A 22,277-nucleotide genomic window follows, 5' to 3' on the forward strand; every position below is an offset into this window, starting at 1 on the left:
TGCGCTGGCAGGATCTTAAAAAAATGTCCTGCAAGCAGCACGTTTGGAGTGGTGTATACCGCTCCTCCACCACTCCTGCCCATTGATATGAATGGGCACCACTGCCGAAGCGCCTGCAATGCGATTTGGCAGCAGTGCTTCATGGGCGCATTTAACCTCTTCCTTGGCCGCTAGCTGGGTTATACGTGCCCCACTAGCAGCCAAATAGCACCGCTAAAATGATGGTAAAGAGCCGCTAAAACTTGCAGCGTTTTACCATCAACGCCTGCCCTCTCCAGTGTGAAAGCAGTCTTCATAAGTGATACAGAAAATTTCTTACATTTAAACATTCATTAAACAAAACAAACCTCCAGTTTACTTGTATGTATGATTTAGATAAAAAAAAAAAAAAAAAAAAAAAAAAAAGAAAAAACCTATATATTAAATAAAAACAGGTAGTCAAAACTTTTGGACAAAAAAAATGGGCTACGTTTACTGTTTTTATTTTATTTTTATTTTTTAAATAGTGTATTTTTTCCCCCAAAAAATGCATTTGAAAGACCTCTGTGCAAATGCCGTGTGACATAAAATATTGCAACAACCGCTATTTTATTCCCTAGGATCTCTGCTAAAAAAATATATATAATTTTTGGGGGGGTCTAAGTGATTTTCTGGCAGAAAATACAGGATTTTTACTTGTAAGCAACAAGTGTCAGAAAAGATTTAGTCTTTAAATGGTTAAACTGAGAACTTCTACACACCGAGATGATTTCATTCAAGTGTAAACATTGTATCATTTAGTTCTTTTCTTGGCAGCCTGCCCAGAGAGGAGGAAGACGTTTCTATGGCAACTTACACTGACTTCTATACAGAAGTCATTTCAAAGTCCTGCTGCAGTTCTATATCGGCTTTTTACCAGCACAATCGGCCGATGCCAATTAATTAAAAAACTGCAAATATCGGCCGATATATCGGCCGACCTCCAATTTCTATATACACCAAGTGCAATTTTATTTTTTGGTCTTTAGTAATAAAAAGGTTTTACACTATCTGGAGTTTTATTTCTCTTCCATGGTTTTGGTACATCTATCCCGAGTCCCTCTAAATTTATGAGAAAGATTTTTTGGGAGCATTTTCTACAATCCTCATATTGATGTGGTGGTGTAAGGAGAGTATCGAGGACCCCTCTGGATTGGGAGACTACTATATATTCATATGCCTTCTGTGACAATCTGTAGTGGGGGGAGGGGTCATGATTTTCTGGTAAGCGGCAAATTTAATTTGGTGGCGGATCAAGCACTACTTAATCGCATACGGTGGTGGATCGAGTACGGTTCATCTGTGGAGAACTTTATTCACATTCCGTTTTATTATACAAGGACTTCTTTGACAAACAGACTTGTTGATCTATACACTGGGTGTTTCTAGAGTCTGTATTTTATATAGGGGTGTGCGGCTTGGTCCCATACTGTAAGGGATAGGCAGTTCACATAGTTTAAGATTGTAACATTCATATGTATTTATCATTTATGGTTTGATTCTTTACTAATGTTTAGAGGCTGGTTAATAGCCCATAATCTATTGACACTTTACTTACACACATTTTTATGTATGTGGAATTTAGTGCAGCTTATATATTTTTCTTTAGCTGCGGCTTAACTGTCACAACTACAGGAAAAAACTAAATATGATCCGTTTAGGACCAATTTATATATTTTTTTTGTGTTTCACCTTAGCGCAGTTTCTCTCTTTTCATACTCTGTGGAACTGCCCTTCTGGCAAATCTGCTCCCAAACAGGAGGCGATTTTCTGCCACTGCAGAAAGCAACGATAAGGTGGCAAAATGAGAATATGTAGATTGGCATCTTAATGTCTACAAATGCCAGGTATTCCACCTGTCTCAGGAAGGCAATTACCAACCTCGCAGATTGCACGTGAAATTCTGGAAATCTGTAGATTTGAACTCTAATTTCTGCCCCCATTTTGAAATATCAGCATGAATCCACACGTATGTGACCCAGAGGGAAATGATAAAAGAAGTTTCCAACTCCTAGGAATAAGGGTGCCCCTTCATTGGGAAGAGGGCTTTGTGGAAGACTTGTTGGGCTTTGAGGCTCAAGTCTTGCATCTAAAAAGGAAGGTCTGAACTTAAAATTAAAAGAAGTATGTTTCTTTTTTACATAATCATACTTAGGTGGATGCAGCATCAGATCGATGCTGCATCTGTCCCCCGCCACCTCTTCACCGAGCTACAGAACATTGCCAATGGTTCGGTTGTCTCACCTCCCCGAAGAGCTGCTGCCTGTCAATCAGCAGCTCTCCTCTGCTCCTCGGCTATCATTGGAACGCTAAGCTGTGAAGGGAGCGGCTGTCTCGGCAGCTCGCTGAGAGGCTGAGACTGCCATCAGTCCAGGCAGCTGGCAGATCCAGACTTTCCAAGTTGGGATGATGTGCTGTCCCGAATGATCCTGGTAACTTCAGCGGAGTGCAGACTTCAGACCGATCTCTGCTGAAAACGGGTCACAGGAGTGCAAAATGAATTGCACTCCTGTTGCCCATTGGAGAAGCCTGGCCTAACACTTGGCTGGACTTCTTTAGAGTTAAAACCGGAGTATACAAACCACCACTCACAATTATTTCTGTACAGTCTCCAAATCAAAAAGACACTGACATTTCAAACTGGGGTTCATGGTTAATTGTATACCCTATGAATTTACAGTGAAGTAACAAAATGTGCGCTCTAATGCAGTCAGCGGGTACCGAAAACTTAATCCATGGGTCTTCAAACTATGGCCCTCCAGTTGTTCAGGAACTACAATTCCCATCATGCCTAGTCATGTCTGTGAATGTCAGTTTTACAATGCCTCATGGGATGTGTAGTTTCGCAACAGCTGGAGGGCCGTAGTTTGAGGATCCCTGACTTAATCTAATCTCTTAACATTTGTAGTAGTTATCTGCTGAACAATTTTGTAAACTAATCAGCTATCCCAAGGGCTCTACAATATCAAAACAAATGCTTTGGTCTATTGTCAACTACAATGCATACAAAACTAGGTTTATAATTTAGCATACAGCAAACTGACACAACAATAAAAACAAAATATATCCAAGTTCCTAACTGGTAACCAAAAGAACAAGTCTGATGGATATTTTCTAATGGAAAGTGTACCAAGTTCTTTATTTAGAACGTCATTTTATTTTCAATTACGATTTCTTTTTTTTGTTATTGAATTAAAAAAGGAACACACTTTACAGGTTTCACAAATACATCAAGAAGAACTCCATACATGGGCCAATTAGTTGCTTTTCTATTACTACAGGTATTAGCATTTAAGCCATGCAGCAGTATCGAATGCCAATGGTCACAAAACCAACAGACCCCTGTGCAGGTGCATTGGGGGGGGGGGGGGGGGGCTGAAAGTACCCTAAATCCATGCATCACTCAATATTGCAAACTTTCCAAAACTCTTACCCTATCACATAGCGTACTTTTCTGTCCATTCTCTTGCTAGCCTATTGTACCTAACAATTTAAACACAGCTTTTGGAACAAGCTACCTTAACAAAAACATGAAACTATCAAAGTTAGAAAGCCTAGTACACCCCCCCCCCCCCCCCCAGAAAAAAAATTATATATAGCTAAATACTAGCTGGTAAAGAACAAAATGTTACATATTTAAGAAACAAAAATGGATTTTAAAGTATGAAGCAATACTCACTTTTCCCTATCTGTTTTGTAGATCCGTGCAATCTCTGGCACTAGAGGGTCATCTGGGTTTGGGTCACACAACAGTGAACAAATTGACAAAAGAACTGAAAAGAAAAAGGTGTGCGTGAATCAATGCATTAAAAATTTTATACATTATACAACCCTGATCAAAGAGCCAATAGAGATTGGAGCACACAGACTGGGGAAAAACAGGTTTGTTCAAGCTTACATTTATTCTACTTTCACACCGAGGCACTTGAGCGTTAAAAATAGTGCCAGCGAAGCACCTCTCCAGTCACGTCAGTGTGAAAGCCTTTGGGATAATTTAAAATAAATAAAAAGTCCTGCAAGCATCTGAGGCGCTCCTAGCTAGAGGACCAACCACGGTATGCTCTCTTGCTCCCTATGGTCAGTTTTTAATAGGAAAGCGCTGATCGACTTGCGCATCCGCAGCAGGGAACCGGGAAGTGAAGCTGCAGCGCCTCACTTCCAGATTCCCTCATCGAGAATGGCGAGGGCAGCAGCCCAGAGATTGATTGGCCGCCGACATCGCTGGACTCCAGGAAAGGTGAGTGTCCATTAAAATAAGCTGCTGGCTTATTTTTCGGGTGGACTCCAAGTTAAATCTCGAAAATTCCCAGTCCTTTGAGGTGCCATAATTTTCTATAGATTTCACAGATTTGCCAGGTGAGAGCAAAGTAAGAACAAACCTGTCCCTTGGTTGCGACACTATGCACCATATCTATGGCAGAATCTATGGCTGTCAGCCAGAGTGGACTAAAAATGTCAGCCCTTGCTCATTGCATTAGTTAATAGGTAGATTGAATGTTTACAATAGTAATGACAATCACCACTCAACTCCAATAAACGTTTTAAGAATAAATGTACATTTATGCGGGGGATGTGCATTATTTTTTTCCACCTAGGAGTCTGCAAAGCATTGCACCCTTGATCATTGGATAGCAGTGCAGCAAGCTCTTCCTCCAGCTCACTACCTGTAATCCTGCACAGGTTTTCAGTTATAAAACTAGAGGAAGTGCAAAGGACTACAATGGCACTCATGCCAATTACCACACTCCTAGTCCAATGTAAACTACAAGTCTTACATGCTGCAGTGGCAGAAAGGACTATTACAGATCTTGGGGAAAAAAAAAAAAAAAAAAAAAATCGCTGTGTGGGCAGAGCCTCTCAGCACTGCCAATTTTAAATGCTACAGTGGCTGCAGGGGACAGGAACCCTCACATGCTGCCACAGGGAGGGACCTCTTTGGGTGAGTGCTTAGGAACATGTTAATTGCTACACCCCAAAATACAGGTGGAACATGTTCCTAAAGATGCCTAAACAAGAGAAAAATAAAATAAAAACCTTTAAATTATGGCTTTTAAACTGACTTGATGCTTTAAAGTGATTGCAAAGGACTTTTCTTTTTAGGGGGATTTACTTCTCCGGCGCGCTCCGAGTCCAGAATTTGCATCCACAGACAAATATGCAGGACACCCACATCATTGTGCTACTGTCAATCTATCCCATCAAGAGCCAGGACCCTGTGGAGAGGGCCAGGGCATCCCTGCCGAAGAGATGAAGGGGCCCAGAAAAGTAAACGGGGGGGCAACGACAGAAGTTGGGGTTGGTGGCAGTGGTGTCAGGTGTTTTTTTCACCGTAATGCATAGGATGTAAAGGAAATGGGGAAAAAAAAAAAAAAAACACAAGGGTTTACAAGTATCATTCATATAACAGTTTTGTGACATCAATGTACAGTTTTATTTGTAGAATAGATTGCTAAAGAAAGTTTATAACCCAAAGATTTTCTGCTTGTTTGCACAAACTGTTAATTGATAAACTGTACCAAACACGCCTAAGCCAATGAAAACTCACCCTTAGAAATTGTTAAAGCTGGGGACCACTGTGATCTGAGAATGTCAAGACAAATGCTGCCATTGCTGTTGATATTTGGATGGTAGATTCTTGTTGTAAACGCAACCTGCTCAGATAAATAGTAATAAAGATGCATGATTAGGCAGTTTACGGCTCATTCACAGTGAGAATTTAATGGGCGAACTGATGTAGTCCAGCTCACTGTTACAATAGAAAGAGCAATGGTCTTATGACCAGAAACCACTGTATGGGAGCTAAAATCAGAAGCAATGCATCAGCATTAAAGCACAAGCCTTAACATACACCAATCAGCAATAACATTGTGAACACCCACCTAATATTGACTGGGCCCCCCCTTTTGCTGCCAAAAATGCCCTGACCTCTTAAAGGCATGAACTCCACTAGGCCTCTGAATGTATTGCTGTGGTATCTGGCACCAAGCAAATAGATGTTGAAGTTCTGCACGTTGCGCGGTGAGGCTTCCATGGATCTGACATTTTTCCAGCACACCCCACTGATGCACGATGGGGTTATGATCTGGAGAATATGCAAACTAAGGCAACACCTCAAACTTATTATGAGGATACACAGCCCCATACACAGCAAATTGCAATGTTAATTTTTTCTGCTTTCAACTTCATGGCCTTAATGTTCATATGTTGCCTAAGGCCCCTTTCACACTGACGTCCCGTTCAGGCCCACCTGTCAGTTTTTCAGGCGGACCTGAACGGGTGCTCCATAGAGCTCTATGGAGCGTTGGATGTCAGCGGTGACATGTCCGCTGACATCCGACCCGCTTCGAAAAAGTGTAACGGAGGAAAAAGCTATTTTTCCATCCGTCTGCGGATCGGATGACGACGGGCACTGCGGTCCGTCGTCATCCGATCTCCCATAGAGGAGAGCGGCGCTGTGACAGGTCCGTCCCTGCGCAGTATGCAGAGACGGACCTGTCATCTTCCTGCTCAGCAGGGATCGGCGGAGTGATCCCCGCTGAGCAAACAGATATCCACGGGGCGGATCAGAACTGATTCGCCCCGTGTGAAAGGACCCTATTAAATACCATAAACTTTCAGGAGCTATTGTAATGAGAAAATCAATGTTATGCACTTTAGTTCTCAGGGGGGTCAAAATATTATGGATGAATTGGCGTATGTTTCAAGTCAGACTTAATTGTCAATGGTATTTATAAACAAAAATGGAAAAAAAAAAAAAAAAAAAAAAGTAACTAGTTTTTAAACCATTAAAAAAAAAAAAAAAAAAAAAGGATGTATGTGCACACTGCCTGCTGTACAAGCACAGTGCGGCATCGAAGCGCAACTCCTATACATTTATAGCAGTTATATCAGTGGCTGCCAAAAGGCTATAGAAAAACTACCAGACCCAGAAGTAGTTGAGCTGAAGATGGGGATGGCAGGGTGACTGCACTGGGCCCTGACTTGCCAAAGCACACACCAAGACCACTGTCACTTACCTGAACACTAAACTGCAGAATGTTAGTGTGCGGGCAGCTGTCCATTTTGAACTGCAGTGACATGTGCATTTTGTTTATTTCATTCATGTACAAAGTGACATTCACGTCACCACATGGCAGCGGTAACATCCACTAAAAGGTAATACTATGCATGTCTGAATTTTAAATCACACCTCACCCCCAAGACTACAAAGTAGTAAGAATGGGGCAATCGTTTTTTATGTGGCCTTGCAGAAACTAGTATTCAGTGCAGAAAACTGCCAGTCGCTGCTCTAGTGCGAACATGCCCTTCAGAGTGCAATAATATGCAAGTAGACTCTACATGCTCACATTATGGCAAGAGCAGATTTAAAATTCCACTTCAATACATGAAGGGCTTAGTCACACATGCATTTAGCTTTCTAATCTGTTAAGTCACACATTGCAGTGCACTCTACTGAACATGCATCAAACCACACACCAGGATACATTAACGTCATTGTTTAAAAAAAAAATAAAAAAAAATAGATGTGAATAGGCCTAAATCATTTACATCCTAAAGACTCCTTAACCAATTTTTTGCCATTTTGGTTGATGTGCTTCCAAGTTCAAACCCTAACACTTTTGATCATTTGTATTAACGATCATTCAAGACCATAAAAACACAGACACCTTAGCGATCTGGGAAAAAAAAAAAAAAAAAACTAGCAAACGTACACTATAAATGCCACATGCAATTTTTTTTTATGACCTAGCGTTAATTTGAAGCGTTTAAAACGCTTAACTGAAACATAAGCAGATAAAAACACATGTAAAACTATCAGATTCATTAGAAATTTTTAAAATATAAAAATGAAATTATGAACTCTACATACTTTTGGAGGTTTGAAGGGGTAGTCTGTTGGAAAATGAATAGTCAAGAAAAATACACCGCCTTGATATGGACTGTCATTCTACAAGGAAAAAAAAAGAAAAAACAGGTTTTATATACTGGGATAGCCCATGCAACTTCCAAAAATATTGTCTTTTTTAGTAAGAATATAAAATATTACATCTGTTGCTTCCCGACAGAAAAAAGACAACCTGTTTATCAAATAACTTCCTCACTCCACTCCCTTGCCGCCTAAAACGCTCATCTCCTCTTACCCAAGCATTTTATTTGTGTCACCTATAAAATCTCACTCCTCCCCTTATCACAGGTTTGCCCCAAGGCAGAGCCTCTGAACCCTTTCATAACCTACTATGCAAATCTCTACTCCTCAGCTCATCCCTTCAGCCTCCCTTCATGTCTTCAAAGCCGACGACCAGAAAAAAAAGCTTAAGGAGACCCGACATCAGGATAGGCTTCACTGGAGGCACCAGAAGAGGGAAAACACCAAGAAGCATGGATGGGGAATTGACTAGCACAGATGGCAAGTGCCAGTGCCACTGATCCCATCCCTCCACTACCATAACCCCTCTGCCTAACTTCACCAATACCTCTTAAAATTACAGTAAACATTCAAAATAATTTTTTTTAGGATTTTAGTACTTTCAGTATAAGTTTTTTGTTGAAGTCCATTGACTTTCAGGAATTCTGAAATAGTTGGGTTGTATTGGCCCCTTGGGAGGTTGGGACACTGGCAAATAATGTTGAAACCAGCCCATATACAACCCCACTGCTAACAGTTATGACTCAGTTTTGTGAGCAGGCAGTACATATCGCCAATAAAAAAAAAAAAAAAAAAAAAGCGGTGGGACCTGTGTCAATAGTCTTCACCAGAGTACAAATATTTTGGATATATACATTGGAGGGACACGAGAATTAACAGTGGGCATGTCCAAAAACAGTCCAACTGAAGATCAGGCAACAGCCACTAAGCGATCCAAACGATGTGGCGATCATTGTACAAAGTATCTAAAGAACCAACACCTAAATCAAGGCTAGATAAAAAAAGGGAAAGCCAAGGAATATAGGTGACTCGGGCTCAGTCCAATTCTCCAGATCAAGACAGGTAAAAAAAAAAATCTGCCAACCTGAAGGAACGATGGGCCTCAACCAGTAAAGACAGCCAACTATCCAAAGATATCTGGGGGAGAAAAAAAAAAAAAAAAATACAGCACAAGCCTTATTAGACCATAGATTAGAGTATTTTCAGGCGCTTGGACTTTTTTTTGCCAAACACTTTGTGGGGCTCCCGTCAGAGAAAGCTGCCCCCCTCGCCCATCAACAGATTTCAGTTTTTTTAGCAAGCAATAAGGATCAAGACAAAGGGTGAGGGGTCAGTGTCCTGAACCATACTAACAAAATAAGGAATGTACAGGCAACTCAAAATTCCTAATAGCTTAATTGTACAGTAAAGGAATTGTATTTTTAGACACTGGAATGGATGGAAAAATAGGATTCTTATAACAGCTTACCTGTAAAATACTTTTCTTGGAGTACATCACGGAACACAGCCATAGTGGCAACTATATGGGTTATATAGGTTGCCTTCAGGTGATGGACACTGGCTCACCCTAGGCAGGAAGTTTTACTCCCTATACAACGCTGCCCCTTACCAGGAGTACCTCAGTTTTTGTAGCAAAGCAATACATGTGCATATCAGAAGAGGGGAGGGACCTCTGTGTTCCGTGATGTACTCCAAGAAAAGGATTTGACAGGTAAGCCATTCTAAAAATCAGATTTTCTTTATCGTACATCACGGGACAGAGCCATAGTAGTAACTATATGGGATGTCCCAGAGCAATACTGAGGTGAGCGAGACAAAAAAAAAAGTAGGGTGTCAGACCCGAGGACCTATACTGCTGCCTGCAGCACACTGTGCCCAAAAGGCGACATCCTCCTGTCTTTTTACATCAACCCGATAGATTCTGGTGAATGTATGGACTGAAGACCAAGTTGCAGCCTTACAGATTTAAGCCATGGGGGCTTGGTGATGCACTGCCCACAAAACGCTAAAAGCCCTGGTGGAGTGCACTTTGATTTGAAAAAGTGGAATTTTCCCCTTCAAACCATAAGCCTGAACAATCACTTAGAGTGGATTTCGATGCTGCCTGTTTTTTTAGGACCTTCAGGCAACAAACAAAACATTTGATTTCCAAATCTGACCAGTCGCCTTCAAGTAGACTGACTGCTCTCACTACAATAAGAGACTGTAGCGACTTTTCTTCCATGGAACAGGGTTCCAGGAAAAAATGAAGGTAAACCTCTATCCTGGTTTAGATAACTTGACCTTCAGGTAGAAAGTTAGGATGAGGATGCAATACCAACTTATCCTTGTAATTAAATATGGCTCTTTACAAGAGCAGCCAACTGATACCATTCTTGCAGAAAATATGGCTACCAGAAAAATGTGTTTCCTTGGCAAAAGGATCAAGGGAGTGTGCCGTATCGGCTCAAAAGGCTGTTTTTGTACAGCCGACAAAACTAGATTCAGGTCCCAAGGTTTCAAGGATGACCTAAGCGACGGATTAAGCCATGTTACCCCCTGTATGAAATTACGGACCAGAGAATGAATGCAAAGCAAGTGGTCACTGGACCGATAAGGCCGAGACCCGACCTTTGATGGTACTCAAGGTCAGCTTAATTTCCAATCCCCATTTGTAGAAAAAGGCAAGAATTCTACCTATAACATTTTCTAGGATTCCAACCCCTGGATTCACACCAGGAAAACGTATGCCCTCCAGACTAATGACTCTGGAAGCTGGCTTCCCTGCATTAAATCAAGGTAGATATCAACGAACCTGAAAGTCCACAATTCTTCAGAATGTGGGTTTCAATAGCCAAACCGTTAAATTTAGTATTTGTAAGGTAGGGTGGAATACTGATCCCTGCAAGAGCAGTTCTGGACGTGGTGGTAGGGCCCATGGGCCCCTTACTGCCATCCTTAGGATCGCTGCATACTAGGACCTTCTGGGCCACAAGTACCACCAACTTCTTTTCCCACTTAATCCTACGAAGACAAGGTAGCATCAGAATAGGAGGGAACGCATAAATCAGCGAGAACCGATCCCATGGGGGTCACCAAGGCATCTGTTCTGCGCGCAAACGGATCCCTTGTTCTTAGCACAAAGGTGTCGACTGTTGTACCTGGACGAAAACAGATCCACGGGTGGGACCCCCCATCTTTGGCATATGACCAGGAAGATGTTGGGCTGAAGGGACCATTCCCCCAGGAACAACTGTTGGTGACTCAAGTAGTCCACCTGCCAATTCTCTATTCCTGGAATGAAGATTGCCGATATGCATGGCACATGCTCTTCTGCCCAGGCTAGGATCTAGTTTACCTCTCCCTGGGCTGCATGACTTCTGGTGCTCCCTTGGTGATTGATATAAGCCACTGCTGCGGCATTGTTGGATTGAATCTTGGCCAGACAACCTGAACATCCAGGCCCTTAGGGCTAAACATGCTGCCTGAATCTCTTGAATGTTGATGGGCAAGGTCCTTTCGGTCCTGGACCATTTTCCTTGGACAGTCACTTTTTCTAGGACTGCTCCCCAACCTGAAAGGCTGGCATCTATTGTTACAACCTTCCAGGTAACTGGCATGATGACAGAGCCGTGTCTCCTCGTACCGCTAGACCTAAGTGCAGCGTTTGATAAAGTAGATCACAATACTCTACTCGTCCGACTCACAGAAGTAGCCGGAGTCCAAGACATAGATCTCCAATGGTTTGCATCTTTCCTAGGAAATCGGTCAGACAGTGAAACTAGGAAAATTCCTCTCCGAAACTCAGGCAGTCACCTGCAGAGTCCCTCAAGGCTCTCCTTTATCACCCGTTCTCTTCAACATTTACATTCGCCCACTCCTTCAAATCAGATGCTCAGATCTCTGCTTCCACTCGTACGCTGATGACACGCAACTTTAATTCCGGATCAATGGAAAGAAAGATCACCAACAACAACTTGAAAACTGCCTCAAATCAATAGAGGCCTGGATGACCACTAACTCCCTCCAGCTGAACGAATCAAAGACAGAGCTTATCTTACACCCAAATCATAAGCCCGCAACCAAAACCTCCAGGTCTCCACCAACCGTCTTTGGGCAGACCATTTTCCCAAAGACCAAAGCGAAGAGTCTGGGGGTTATTTTAGACGCACAAATGTCAATGGATGCGCAAATAGGATCTGTAGTCAGTGGATCTCACCATCTGCTACGCATGCTTTGCAGACTCATCCCTTTTATCCCAAAGAATGACAAAGCAGTGGTAGTTGGAACAATCATTAATTCACGACTGGACTACGCAAACTCGCTTTACATAGGATTACCACAATATCAACATGCGCGATTACAACTGATCCAAAACACGGCGGCAAGGCTGATAACAGGAAAAAAAACCCTGGGAATCCATCTCTCCTTCGCTGAGGAGCTTACATTGGCTAACCGTAAAAAATCGGATCACGTTCAAGACCCTTTGCCTCACCCACAAATGCGTGCATAGAGAGGCTCCACAATACCTAATGGAGAAAATAAATCATTACACACCAAACCGCAGTCTTCGATCAGCCATCAAAAACCTCCTCCTCGTGCCCAAAGCCCGGTATAAATCCAAGGGGGATCGGAGATTCGCTGTCCAAGGGCCTCGGCTATGGAATGCTCTACCAATCAACATCCGCCTGGAAGAAAATCACCTGGCTTTTAGGAAAAAAAACTCAAGACCTTCCTCTTTTAGCAGATGAGCAAAGCTCGCCACAGCGCCTAGAGGCAATTCAGTTCGCATTGTGCGCTATACAAGTATTTCATTCATTCATGAAGGCTTTCCCCTTCTGCAGATTCTTGGATATCCTCCACCAACGGAGACTCTGGCACACTTTTGGCAACAGACTCCTAGGAAAATCTAGTGCTTGGACCTACTTGTTCCAAGCAGATAGGATACTGGTTTTTCAGAAGTCTCGAATGAAACTGAGCATAGGGACCTGCTTTGAATGAAACCACCATCTTTCCCAACAACCTCATGCAAAAGCGAAGCGAAGGATCCTTTGCCCTGACCACCTGAGCAAGCTGTTTTATGGAAAAAAAATTTGCCTGGGGAAAAAAAACCCCTTTCTGGGCTGTATCTAGGATCAGACCAAAGTACTCTAGTCTTCTTAGCGGTTTTAAAGAAGATTTCTCTAGAATGAGGATCCAACCTAGGTATTCCAGGTAGTTGACTGTGACCATGCTTTAGGTTTAAGCAGGCTACCAAACCGGTCTATCAAGAGCAGGTCGTCTAGGTATGTCACTATTGTTATACCTTGAGCCCTTAACTTAGCCAGAGGAGGGGCTAAAACTTTTGTAAACACCCGAGGTGCAGTAGCTAGACCAAAAGGCAAAAGCTACAAACTGAAAATTGAGTTTTTCTACCTCAAAAACAGAGCTGGGAATATAGGCACATACAGGTATCCATCTTTTATGTCGATTGATGGCAGAAGTTCTCCTCGTAGTCTGACTGGGTCTCCTGGGTCTGACACATCCATTTGCTTTTGGAACAGTGAAAAGGTTTGAATAAAACCCCAACCCCTGCTCTTCCATGGGGACCACCTTGATTACTTTGAGACAAAAAGTCAGTCTAACGCTTGAAAGACTTCTCTGGATCTTTGGGGACGTTTGACCTGAGGAAACGGATATACGGAAACTCAGAACTCTAGTTTGTAACCTAGAGCTATTGTGGAGACCACCCATTTGTCTCTAAACTCTGCCTGTCAGACCCTTGAGAATTGCAGAAGCCGTTCGAGCAGGGGCACCCCTTCATAAAGAGGCTTTAGAATTTTGTCTTGTAGGGTAGGTTTCCTGCTCCAGGACTTTTGTCCCTGGGGTTGACTTTGAGGTTTACCTCTTGAACCTGACTGAGGCCACCGTGACTGCCTGGAGGCTGATGCCTCTGGCCCTGGATGAGCCCTTTTAAATGAAGGAAGTTTACGCCTTTTCTTAACTGGCAAAAAGGGTACCCTTTCCACTTTTTTTTGGACATTTGTCCAAATCATCCCGAAACAGCCTCTCACCACGGAAAGGAAAAAAAACTATTTTTAAAACTGCTTACCGGTAAAAATCCTTTTCTTTGAGGTACATCACGGGACACAGCCATCGTAGTTATGTGGGCTATAGGCCACCTTCAGGTGATGGACACTGGCACACCCCAAGACAAAAAGTCCACTCCTATATAACCCCTCCCACTACTAGGAGTACCTCAGTTTACCAATAAATGGAGGGACCTGTGTCCTGTGATGTACTTCAAAGAAAAGGATTTTATAGGCAAACCGTTTTAAAAATCCTAATCTCTTATCGTACATCACAAGACACAGAGCCATAGTAGTTACTATGGGGATGTCCGATAGCAATGCCAACTGAAGGGAGGGAGACAAAAGGCACCAAGACTAGACTTATACTGCAGTACACTGCGTCCAAAAGAGATATCCTCATGACCTTTTACAACTATTTAATAGAACCTGGTAAATGTATGGACTGAAGACCAAGTTGTGGCTTTGCAGATTTGAGCCATGGAGGCTTAGTGATGCACTGCCCAGGAAGCACCAACAGCCCTGGTGGAGTGCACTTTAATGTATGAAAAAGGTGGAATTGTCCTCTAAACCATAAGCTTGAACAAATCCATTTAGAAATAGATTTCGACGCAGCCCTCTTAGGACCTTCTGGCAACACAAATAAAACATCCGTTTTACAAATCTGAGCAGTCACCTTCAAATAGACCTTGACTGCTCTCACCACTTTGAGAATGTAGTGACATTTCTTCCGCAGAACAAGGTTCTGGAAAAAATTAAGGTAGAACAATATCCTGGTTTAAATGAAAACCTGACACTACCATCGGTAGCAAATTAGTATGAGGGCACAATACAAGCTTATCCTTATGAATAATCAAATATGGCTTTTTACAAGAAAGAGCAGCCAACTGATACACTTCTTGCAGAAGATATGGCAACCAAAAACTATTTTCCTTGTCAAAAAGGACCAAGGGAATATCTTGTACCGGCTCAAAAGGCCGTTTCTGTAATGCCGGCAGGAGCAAATTCAAGTCCCAAGGGTTCAGGGGTGACCTAACCATAGGTTTAATCCGCGTTCCCCCCTGAATAAAGCAACGAACCAGTGGGAAGTGGTCGTTGAAAAAAAACAGATAAAGGCCAACACCTGGCTTTTGATAGGATTAGAAATGAAGCTGGCCTTGACATTTTCTGGTGTACCATCCCTTGATTCACACCAGGAGACATATGCCTTCCAGACTAATATATGACTCTGGGGGCAGGCTTCCTAGCATTAACCAAATTAGAAACTACTGAACCCAACAGCCCATGGTCTTTCAGAACATGGGTCTCAATAGCCAAACTGATAAATTTAGAGTTATTAAGGTAGGATGGAACACCGGACCTTGCGAGAGAAGGTCTGACCGCAGTGGTAGGATCCATGGGTCCCTTACTGATATCTTTACGATCTCTGCATAACAATCTCCTGAGCCATGCCGGGGCCACAAGAACTGCTTCTTTCCTTTCCTGCTTGATTTTGTGAAGAAGGCGCAGAAGCAGAACAGGGGGGAATGCATAAATCAGTGAAAACTGATCCCACGGAAAAACCAAGGCATCTGTTCCACATGCCAGCCGACCCTTTGTCCTCAACACAAAGTTGTTGATCTTTGTTGAATCTGGACACAAACAGATCCACGTCCGGAAATCACCATCTTTGACAGAAATGTCAGGATGAAGAGACCATTCTCCCGGAAACTGCTGGCGACTCAAGCAGTCCACCTGCCAATTCTCTATTCCCAGAATGAAGACAGATACTTCTTCCAGGACAGCTCCCCAGCCCAGAAGGCTGGCATCTGTTGTCCCCACCTTCCAGGAAGGACTTTCCTTTCTGAAGATTCTTGGATATCAACCAAGGCTTTGACTTACTTTGGGAGATAAACGCATTGGGAAGTCCAGAGCTTGGACCTACTTGTTCCAAGTCGACACCTCAAATGGAGCTACCATCTTTCCCAACAATCTCATGCAATGTCAAATAGAAGTATTCTTTGCTTTGACAATCTGAATCAGTTCCCTTTTGGAACTGATCTTTGCCTGGGGAAAGAACACCCTTTTCTGAGCTGCATCTATGATCAGGCCCAAGTACTGCAATCTCCTTGATAGTTTAAAGGAGGATTTCTCTACGTTGAGAATCCAACCTAGGTATTCCAGGTAGCACACTGGTGACCAAACTCTGGTTTAAGTGGGCTACCGACTGATCTATCAAGAGTAGATCATCTAAGCAAGAATCAATATACCCTGAGCCCTTAATCTAGCTAAAGGGGAGCCAGAACCTTTTTAAAAAACACTTGAGGTGCAATAGCTAGACTGGAAGGCAGAGATACAAACTGAAAATTAAGACTTTCTATCTCGAAGCGTAGATATTTCTGGTGAGAGGGGAAAATAGTTATTTAGATAAGGATCTTTGATGTCGATTGATGCTAGCAGTGCTCCACCTTGTAGACTGGAGACCACTTATCGAATTGACACCATGCAAGAGCAGATATTCAAAAACCGGTTAAGATCTTTAACTAAAATGGGTGTCCGACATCCTGCTTGGTTTTGGTACCGTAAAAAGGTTTTAATAAAACCCTAACCCCCGCTCTTCCATGGGGACCACCGATATCACTTTGAGACAAGGAGATGATCCAAAGCCACAAAGACTTTCTGGGTCTCTGGGAACGTTTGATCAGAGAAAACTAGGAGATTGGAACTATCAGAACTCTAGTCTGTAACCTAGAGATATTGAGGAAGCCACCCATTTGTCTCAACACTGTTCCTGCCAGACCCTTGAGAACAGCAAAAGTCTCTCCCCCCCACTTGAGCGTAGGGAGGTTTTAGTATTTTGTTTAGTGGGTTTCCTCCCCCAGGGCCCCCCCAAGGTTTACCTCTTGAATTTAATGGTGAAGGCTGCTGTGACTGCCTGGAGACAGATGCTCCTGGCACTGAAGAAGCTTGTTTAAAAAATTAAACTTAAACTGGTAAAAGGGAACTTTTATCCAGATAGTCTCCAAACAACTGTTCACCATGAAAAGGAAAACTAGCCAAGAGCTTTTTGCATGGCACTCTGGCTGACCAACTTTTCAACCATAAGATTCTATGCATATGCACCAACCCAAGTGTAAGGCTTGAGGTCTGAAGAACAGAAGCTCTCATGGCGTCAATTGCAAAGCACAAACCCCTTGGAAATTTGGCTAAATCCTGGGCCTGCTGATCAGTGATATCCTTGAGCACATGTCTCAACTAATCCCTCAAGGATTGACATAACCCAATTGCTGCCACTGCAGGTTGAGCCACTGAACCTGCCAAAGAAAAAATGTTTAATAATTCCAACTTTATCGGTTGGATCACTAAGCATTTGAGCGTTGTCAATTCAGAGGATATAGCAGTGTCAAAAGCCGGTATACCCCAATTTTTGTGTTGTAAACTTTTTAGTAGCAAAAAAATGCTCATCTGTGTGATCCCACTCAGAATACATAGGTTGTTCCAGCAATGAATGGACCGGAAAGGCCCGCAAAGCTTGAGGCGGCTTTAGTGAATCCAAAGTGGGCTTTCCAGCCAACTCAGTTAAGGGTAGCTTAAATGTGGAGCGGACCATTTCAGTAAAATTACACCAGCAATTTCTCAAATTTTAAAGCTGAAGCAGATTCATCCCCACTTGACCCCTCGAAAGAAAAGTCTTCATGATCTCCTGAGGGGGATTAATCTTCTCCCTCTCACTGTTCCTGTTTGGTAGAAGGGGGCCTAGTACACCTTCTCCCATTCTGGGAAAACCTGATTAAAGCAATTAACCTTTCTTCCAATCCCAACATAGGCGGGAACACATCCTCAGTAATAAAAACAGGGGCTGAAATGTTGGAAACAGTGGCAACACTTTCCGAACCTGATGGCTCACTCTGACCAGCCTCCCCACTTCCTTCATGGGAGGATGATGCTGCAGAAGACAAGGGTACCTGGAGCCCAAGGGTAACACCATTGGGTTCTTTGCACCACCCCTTCTGCCAACCATAGTGCCAAATAGAGGTACGAACAGGAAAATAAAAATAAAAATGCACCCACTTCTAAGCAAATAGTCCAGCAACTGCCACTGCTATCAACGCTTAGTGTGATGCAAAGTAAACATGCCTGTGTCACCACTCTCACATGCCCCCGTTTGCTCTGTGTCCCTGTTAGGCAAATGCTGCCTGCAACGGCTGTATTTATAGCATACACAGACCTGCGTGTGGATGCTGAAGCACACCGATGCAACCCCCTCCCTCCTCAGTCTCTCCCTCTCCCCCCCACCCTTTAAAAGATGACGGAGACAGGACGTATTCATAAGAAAAAAAAATAATGACTGGAGGAAGCCTGCAGCTTCTGACAAACTAGATCTGACAAGCATGGAACAAGTACGTGCTCTTGCAGCCCCCAGTGGTTACTTTAAGCATGACAATGTTAACTTAAAGGAGAACACCCATTAGAACTTACAGGAGTTTCCATTTAAAAAAAAAAATAAAAAAATTAAGCAGCTACAAATACTGCAGCTGCTGACCTTTAACAAATCGGACACTTAGGGTCCAGGAGAGAAAATCAAAGCCCCGCTCGCCAACCCCCCCCCCCCCCCCCCCCCTCGGCAGAGCGCTGCATGTGCTGCTGGCGGTGTGTGTACTGAGGTTCGCTGTGTCTCACCTGTAGGGGGTCTGTGCGCCTAGCGATGGTCCTGGTCCCAGTGTGGGGGGTCCCAAAAGGTGTCCGTGGAGGTATTCTGGCTGGTTGGAGGCAGTACTGTTCTGTGGTTTCTCTCGTCTGGCTGTCTGGCGGCCATTTTGGATGAGGGCAGAGCAGGTTCTCCTCGTGAGCTTCAGCACCCATTTTCTGAGAGATTTCCTATTAAGATCATTGGCGGCCATTTTTTTTAAACCCGCGCGCTCTTTTCACCGCAGCTCTTGTGACAGCATGCCATGTGCCATCACACGCCGTTTCCTGTGTTCCCTTTGTATGCAGGACGCTAGATGGCCATTCCCTGAATGCTGGGGCAAGCTCTGCAGATCGTTTCACGGCTCTTTTCTACAGCTGCTGCCGACACAGCTTCTTCACTCTGCACTTGGGTAAACTCCTGGGGACTACAGGCACAGCTAGTAACCATCACAGAACGCCCCAGGGTGGCGAGTTTGGCGCTAGGAACCACACCCCCCCCCCCAGCCAGCGGCAGCAGGAGGGTGGGACCTTCACTGTCCCAAGACCCCTTTCAGGTGGCAGATAGGGTAGGGTCAGCATGGCTGCAGAAACTGGGGTTTCTTCCCCCCAAAATCCAGGTGGCCGTGGACACCATGGACACCCTGATGGCGATCCTTAACTAGTTTGTTGCAAAAAGAGGCGGTGCATGGAAGGAAAGGTGCGCGTAAAAGGCCCCTGCCTCCCCCCCGGGAGAGCTCTGATGCAGACTCAGGCCCTGCTGCGGCTGGTGACCCCTGCTCTGACCCATAAGACGAGGATGACCAGGACCAGACAGCGAGGAGGATTCCCCGTCCGGGAGCGTCAAGGCGCTGGTTGGAGCACTTATCACAGCTGTGCGCGATACCCTGAAGATCCAGCAGACTCCTCTGCAGCTGTATCGGTCCCTTTTGGGTCCTGCAAGTCAGCACTTTCACCTAAGGTGTTCCCGTATTTGACTTATTTTGACAATTTCATCTACAGGGAATGGGGTCAGCCGCAAAGGACCTTTTCGGTCCCCAAAAACATGGCGGTGCATTACCTTTTTGAGGAAAGCCTTCTCAAGAAATGGTCGGCTCCTCCGGTCGTGGACCCCCCAGTATCCAGGTTAAATAAAGCAACCACGATCCTGGTTGAAGGGACTCCTGCATTCAAGGATCCCATGGACAGGAAGGCAGAAGCGGTGGCTTGTTCCTTGTTTACGGTTGTGGGGTCAGCCGTGCGACCTGTACTGGCATCCGCACTGGTGTCGCAGACACCAAGTGGGCAAAACGTTTGCACCGTGAATTGGGAGAGCAACAGGCCTCCCCTGTCTGCGTGGAACTAGCAGACCAACTAGTGCAAGGTCCTAAGTTTGTGACGTGGCCCTGGATACTCTCCCTCTGTTATCCAGGGCTTCAGTGCCAGCTGCGGTGCCGAGGCGCCTGATTTGGCTAAAATGTTGGTCTGCTGACCAGACATCCAAAAAAGCCCTGACGGATCTTCCCTTCCTTGGAGACCGGCTCTTTGGAGCCTCATTAGATGACATTAAAGATGCCACTGGTGGTTTGAATACTCTACTCCCACAGGCCAGGAAGGCCAAGGAGCCACGCCACAGGCAAGGGCCCTCTTTCCGCTCACAAGCCGCTTTTTCGTCCACCTGGTGCTTCGTCAAAACGTCCCCAGGCCAACAGGACGCCCATGGACGGTCAAAAACGCCTCTGGAACTGCAAGCCTAACAAGCCTGCGAACAAAAGTGCTACCGCCTTCAGGAGTTTGCAGCCCGGTGGTCCTCCCGGTTATACGACCAATGGGTCTGCGACCTGATTTCCACAGGCTACAAGATAGAGTTTCTCTCTTGGCTGCCAAAGAGATTCTTCCCCTCCAGCATACCCGTATCCCCAGTTTGCCAGGAGGCCCTGTTGGGGGCGGTGAGGGACTTGCTGAATCAGGGGGTGATTGTACCAGTTCCGGAACGCTTCCAGGGGTTCTACTAAAATCTGTTTGTGGTTCCCAAGGAGGAAGGGGTATGTCCGATCTTGGACTTAAAAGCCCTCACTTTGTAAAAATGCAGAGGTTCAGAATGGAATCAGTTCGCACAGTAGTCGCTGCACTCCATCAAGGGGACTTCCTGGCGTCCTTGGACATTCAGGATGCCTACCTGCACATATTCATATGCCTTCGGCATCAATTTTTTGCGTTTGGCAGTCGGGGAAGCCCACTACCAATTTGTGGCTCTGCCTTTTGGCCTGGCATCAGGCCCCGCCCCTCCCGAGTCTTTACCAAAGTACTGGCTCCAGTATTGGCGTTGCAGCGACAACGCAGGATCGCAATCGTGGGTTACCTGGACGATCTCCTCCTGAGAGCATCTTCTGCCTCAGAATTAGAGGAGGATGTGACGATCACCATGCAGACCCTGCAGGAATTTGGTTGGCTGTTGAACCTAAAGTAGGTTTGCTATTGGACTCCAGGGAAGCGAGAGAGTTTCTCCCTTCAGACAAATTGCAAACTCTCAGATCTGCGGTCAAACTACTGATGAACCGCAAGTGGTCGTTGCTCCGCTTTTGCATGCGATTACTGGGACTCATGGTAGCCTCCTTTGAGGCAGTACCTTATGCCCAGTTTCACACCAGAGCCCTGCAGAAGGAGATTTTGACAAAATGGGACAAATCTCAGTTGTCCCTGGATCGGCAGATCCAGGTGAGCCAGCCAGTCAGGGATTCTCTGATCTGGTGGTTGAGGTCCCCGGTGATTCAGTCCAGAAAATCGTTCCTTCCTCTGAAATGGGACGGTGATCACTAAGAACGCCAGTCTATCTGGCTGGGGTGGAGTGATGGGGATTCAGTCGGCTCAGGGCCTCTGGAAGAATCCGAGTTGCCGATCAATCTGCTTGAATTGAGAGATCAGGCTATGCCTCCACACATGGTCGATGTCTCTTCAAGGGCGTCCGATCAGGATACAGTCGGACAATGCCACGGCTGTGCTGTACATAAATCGCGAAGGGGGAACAAGAAGCTCAGCCGCTGCTCGGGCGGTCGCTCACATACTTCGGTGGGCAGAGCGACACGTACCGGCCCCGTCGGCCATTTACATCCCGGGGGTGGAAAATTGGCAGGCAGATTATCTGAGTCGACAGATGCTGGACTAAGGAAAATGGGCATTGCATCCGGAGATATTCAGGCTGCTGTGTCTGAAGTGAGGAACACCAGAGGTGGACCTATTGGCCTCCCGTCTCAATCGGAAGGTGCCAAGATTCGTGTCCAGGACAAGAGATCAGAGAGCAGATGTGTTGGCCGCGCTGGTGGCTCCGTCGGATCAGTACCAGCTGATTTACGCATTTCCCCCACCGAAGCTGTTGCCAAGTCTGCTTCGCAGAGTGGAAGCCGAGAGGATTCCAGTAATCCTGTTTACCTCAGATTGACCTCAGCTGCCCTCGTACGCAGACCTGGTGCGTCTGCTGGCAGACACTCCCTGGCGACTGCCACTGCGAGAGGACCTCCTATTTCAAGGTCCAATCTTTTACCCTGCTTTACCATCGCTGGCTTTAACAGCATGGCTATTGAGAGCCAGGTGCTGAGGAACCGGGGTATTTCGGACTCAGTGATCCGTGAAGATGATTTCTG

General features: G+C 44.9%; 1 protein-coding gene across 2 annotated transcripts in view; it reads right to left on the bottom strand.

Moving 5' to 3' along the window:
• UBE2D3 (ubiquitin conjugating enzyme E2 D3) overlaps positions 1 to 22,277 on the bottom strand; it is a 103,534-nt gene that overhangs the window by 9,934 nt on the left and 71,323 nt on the right. Inside the window, exons 4-7 of one of the 2 annotated variants that reach the window (XM_077476646.1) lie at positions 7,889 to 7,966; positions 5,564 to 5,669; positions 3,698 to 3,791; positions 3,452 to 3,501 (exon numbers count right to left, since the gene is read on the bottom strand). In XM_077476646.1, the coding sequence (XP_077332772.1) occupies positions 3,456 to 3,501; positions 3,698 to 3,791; positions 5,564 to 5,669; positions 7,889 to 7,966 (324 nt within the window). In that variant the 3' untranslated portion in view covers positions 3,452 to 3,455. The remainder of the gene's footprint in view (positions 1 to 3,451; positions 3,502 to 3,697; positions 3,792 to 5,563; positions 5,670 to 7,888; positions 7,967 to 22,277) is intronic. The other variant, XM_077476645.1, reaches the window with a different exon arrangement.

The sequence above is a fragment of the Lithobates pipiens genome, unplaced genomic scaffold (assembly GCF_037356315.1).
Source record: "Lithobates pipiens isolate NorthernLeopardFrog02 unplaced genomic scaffold, aLitPip1_a1.2 Scaffold_13, whole genome shotgun sequence".
NCBI lineage: Eukaryota > Metazoa > Chordata > Amphibia > Anura > Ranidae > Lithobates > Lithobates pipiens.